We start from the raw sequence: 4,785 nt of genomic DNA, 5'->3' as shown, positions 1-4,785 counted from the left end.
TTTTTTTTTTTTTTTGAAATGTTAAATATTTTTGTTCTCGTCCTCATTTTTCTGATTTTCCATACTTGTGTCTATTCTTGTTTTAATCAGTGTTCAATTTATTAACAATTCTTAAAATTAATGTATAAATCTTAGATAAATTTTTATGTTTCAGAAAATTTTATGATATTTTTGGTGGGATGATACTGCCCTATTTTGTATATATTGTAAGCTTTCAGTTTTTTACATTAAAAAAACTACCTGTCAAAATTTTTATAATGTAGCTCCTGGCATAGCCTGAAAACAATTATCTTGGCTCGTGATTTTGGGAGTTTTTCAGACATATTCTTAGGACTTGTGTTGCCTGAAATTTTGTGTTTAGTTTTTAGTTAGAGTTTATTCATGTTACTTTGTAGGAGTCAGTAATCACTTGCTACACTTGTTCCTTTTCTGTGGTACTGCAGTCTGGCTGCTGCTGGAACATTTTTCTTTGATCTCAGCCGACTCAAACTCTCATTCCAAAGTATACCACCGTTTCTGTCAGCACTTTATGTCATGAGAGACAGAAAACAGTGTCAGGAAAAGCCCCTAAAAGCCAGAAATGACAATGAATGTGCCAGTATCTTACCTTTCTTTCAAAACAGAAATCAAGAGTTTGCGATTTACTTTTAAAGACACTATGTTATAGTAGGAAACAGGAAAAGCTGTGTTGGGTAAATTTAGACTTTTCTTTTTCTTCTATGTGGTTTTTTGCGTTGTGCTCATCTGGAACACTGCACACACTTAACTGATTTATAAATTTCCCACAGATGTATTTTGGTTTGTATGTTTTTCTTACATTTAAATGTCTGTGAAAGAATTAGGGTCTGTGGTATTTTTGCAAAACCATCTTGTTTGTGTAGGTTGTATAATTTTATAGGTAAAAATTTTTAAACTATATTTATGTCAGTATAGTAAGTGGAGTAAATTATTTTAATTTCTTTTTCCAGGTATATGTCCTCATTTTGCTCAAGATATTTGGCCAGAGCAGGGCATGGAAGATTCTTTTCAAAAAGTAATACTAAGAAGATTTGAAAAATGTGGACCTGAGAACTTACAGTTAAGAAAAGGTTGTAAAAGTGTGGATGAGTGTAAGGTACACAAAGAAGGCTATAATGGACTTAACCAGTGTTTCACAACTACCCAGGGCAAAGTATCTCAATGTGGTAAATATTTGAAAGTCTTTTATAAATTTATAAATTTAAACAGATACAAGATAAGACATACTAGAAAGAAACCTTTCAAATGTAAAAATTGTGTCAAATCATTTTGCATGCGTTCACACAAAACCCACCATAAAAGCATTTATACTACAGAGAAGTCATACAAATGTAAAGAATGTGGAAAAACCTTTAATTGGTCCTCAACCCTTCCTAATCATAAGAAAACTCATACTGAAGAAAAGCCCTACAAATGTGAAGAATATGGCAGAGCTTTTAATCGATCCTCAAATTATGCTACACATAAGATAACTCATACTGGAGAGAAACCTTACAAGTGTGAAGAATGTGGCAAAGCATTTAGCCAATCCTCAATGCTAACCATACATAAGAGGATACACACTGGAGAGAAACCCTGCAAATGTGAAGAATGTGGCAAAGCATTTAGCCAACCCTCAGCCTTAACCATACATAAAAGGATGCACATTGGAGAGAAACCCTACAAATGTGAAAAATGTGGCAAAGCATTTGTATGGTCCTCAACCCTAACTAGACATAAGAGGCTGCACACGGGAGAGAAACCCTACAAATGTGAAGAATGTCCCAAAGCTTTTAGCCAGTTTGGACACCTTACTACACATAGGATAATTCATACTGGAGAGAAACCCTACAAATGTGAAGAATGTGGTAAAGCATTTATATGGCCCTCAACCCTAACTAAACATAAAAGGATTCACACTGGAGAGAAACCCTACAAATGTGAAGAATGTGGCAAAGCTTTTCATCGATCCTCAAATCTTACTAAACATAAGATAATTCATACTGGAGAGAAGCCTTACAAGTGTGAAGAATGTGGCAAAGCATTTATATGGTCCTCAAACCTTACTGAACATAAGAAAATTCATACTAGAGAGAAAGCCTACAAATGTGAAGAATGTGGTAAAGCATTTAGCCGATCCTCAGCCCTAAATACACATAAGAGAATGCACACTGGAGAGAAACCCTACACATGTGAAGAATGTGGCAAAGCTTTTAGCCAATCCTCAACCCTTACTGCACATAAGATAATTCATACTGGAGAGAAACCCTACAAATGTGAAGAATGTGGCAAAGCTTTCATACTGTCCTCCACCCTATCTAAACATAAGAGGATTCACACTGGAGAGAAACCCTACAAATGTGAAGAATGTGGCAAAGCTTTCAGTCAATCTTCAAATCTTAGTACACATAAGATAATTCATACCGGAGAGAAACCTTACAAGTGTGAAGAATGTGGCAAAGCATTTAATCGATCCTCAAATCTTGCTACGCATAAGATAATTCATACTGGAGAGAAACCTTACAAGTGTGACGAATGTGGCAAATCATTTATCTGGTCCTCAACCCTTTTTAAGCATAAGAGAATTCATACTTGAGAGAAATCTTAAAAAGGGTAAAGAATGTGGGAAAGCATTTGTAAGTTTCTCAACCCTTACTGAACATGAGATAATTCATACTAGAGAGAAACCTTACAAATGTGAAGAATGTGGCAAAGCATGTATATGGTCCTTAACGCTTAACATAAGAGGATGCACACTGGAGAGAAACCCTACAAATGTGAAGAATGTGAAAAAGCTTTTAATCCTCAAATCTTGATAAACAGATAATTCACACTGGAGAGGAACCTTACAAATGTGAAGAATGTGGGAAAGCTTTTAATCGATTCTCAAATCTTACTGCACATAATTCATACTGTAAATAAACCCTACAGATGTGAAGAATGTGGCAAAGCATATAGTCCTCACCCCTAAATAGACTTAAGAGGATGCAAATTGGAGAGAAACCTTGCAAATATGAAGACTGTGGCAAAGCCTTTAAATGTTCCTCAACTCTTACTAAACATAATTCATACTGAAGAGAAACCCTAGAAATGTGAAAAATGTGGCAAAGCCTTTTAGCAGTCTTCAATCCTGAGTAACCATAAGAGAATTCAAACTGGAGAGAAACCCTGCAAATCTGAAGAAATGTGGGAAATCTTTTAACCTATCTTCAACCTTTATTAAACATAAGGTAATTTCATACTGGAGTAAAACCCTACAAATGTGAAGAATGTGGCAAAGTGTTTTTCTGGCTCTCAGCCCTAACTAAACATAAGAAAATTCATGTTGGACAGCAACCCTACAAATGGGAAAAAATCGGCAAAGCCTTTAACCAATCCTTACATCTTACTACAGATAACCCATGTTGGAGAGAAATCTTACAAGTGTGAATAATATGGAAAGCCTAAAAAAGTCCTCAATTCTTAATAGATACAAGATTATTCATACTGAAGACAAACTCTGCAGATCTGAAAGATGTGCCAATGCTTTTGACAGCACCTCAAACTTTTCTAAACAAAGAAAATCATGCTCCTGACAAATCCTAGAAATGTGAAGAATGTGACAAAGACTTTAAATGATTGTCAGCAATTGATTGTGGGTAAGATAATTCATACTGGAAAAAACTACCACTGTGAACAATGTGGCCAAGCTTCTAAACAATGCTTACAGCTTATTGCACCGGAAGGCATTTATATTTGAAAACAAATGTACAAATATAGACAAAGTAAAAAAACCATTAATACCTGCTCACATCTTACTCAAAATCAGAGTTCATACTAAATAAAAGCATTAAAAGTCTAATTACCATCAAAAGATAAGAACATATGTCTTTAAAGTGCAGAAGAGTATTTATTTTGAAAAAGCATTACAAATATGAAGAGGGTTGTAATATACCTTTACTTGTATCACAGAGCTTATTGTACACATTTTATACTAGAGGAAAACCCTGAGGCAGTTATTAAAATTTTGCTCAGTATCAGGGAGTTTATATTGAAGAAAACCCTGCAAATATGCTGAATTTGGAGAAACATTTTTTCAAAACTACAAATTATAGAACACCAAAGAGTTCATGCTAAAATATATTTTTGCAGATGCATTAAATATGAAAGAAGTTCAATCCAAAATTAAGTCTATGTAAATATCAGGGAATAATTCACAGTAGAAATATCTAGGGCACTCAAACTTTAGACATTACACTAAATCAGAGTGTGAGTATAGGAAATAATACAAACTAAAGTTCGTGTAAACGTTAATTGTGTATAACTTTAAAAGAAGTAGAATATTTTTTGGAGTTATAATTACATTCAAAGTATACTTTTTTTTGAAAATACAGAATTTTTAAAAAGCGAATAATAATGGAGTTAAACTCTTAAATTACTTCATGCTGTTTCACCATTCCTAGTGTATTCACATGTGAAAACATGTGACTAATTGTTGCTACATAAAAGATATGATCTTTTTTATTAGGTAGGCATTATTACCTTTTCTATGGAAAGATGTAAGGACCTTAAAATATAAGATACATGATGAAAATTTAAGTAAAGAGGCTCTTTGGGTTAACATAATATTGAGTTATGCATGAGGTAGGTGTTCAGAGTAATATTTTTCTGCATCATTATGAAAGAAAAGCATTCTTATTTAGTTAACATTAAGTTAGTAATATTGTACTTTTATGGAAATTATAAATTATGTGTGAACTTAACTTTTTAAGTCAGCATTTTTTTTTTTTTTTTTTTTTTTTTTTTTTT

General features: G+C 33.2%; 1 protein-coding gene across 2 annotated transcripts in view; it reads left to right on the top strand.

Moving 5' to 3' along the window:
- ZNF726 (zinc finger protein 726) overlaps positions 1-3,468 on the top strand; it is a 26,720-nt gene extending 23,252 nt beyond the window's left edge. The window contains exons 4-5 of one of the 2 annotated variants that reach the window (XM_017893984.1): positions 969-2,525; positions 3,245-3,468. In XM_017893984.1, coding sequence (XP_017749473.1) covers positions 969-2,525; positions 3,245-3,426 — 1,739 coding nt within the window. In that variant the 3' untranslated portion in view covers positions 3,427-3,468. Of the gene's footprint in view, positions 1-968; positions 2,594-3,244 lie in introns of those variants that run through there. The other variant, XM_017893985.1, reaches the window with a different exon arrangement.
- Positions 3,469-4,785: the final 1,317 nt, after the last annotated feature.

Source organism: Rhinopithecus bieti, unplaced genomic scaffold, assembly GCF_001698545.2.
Source record: "Rhinopithecus bieti isolate Rb0 unplaced genomic scaffold, ASM169854v2 scaffold_24982, whole genome shotgun sequence".
NCBI lineage: Eukaryota > Metazoa > Chordata > Mammalia > Primates > Cercopithecidae > Rhinopithecus > Rhinopithecus bieti.
This window is presented reverse-complemented; position numbering and strand designations above follow the sequence as displayed.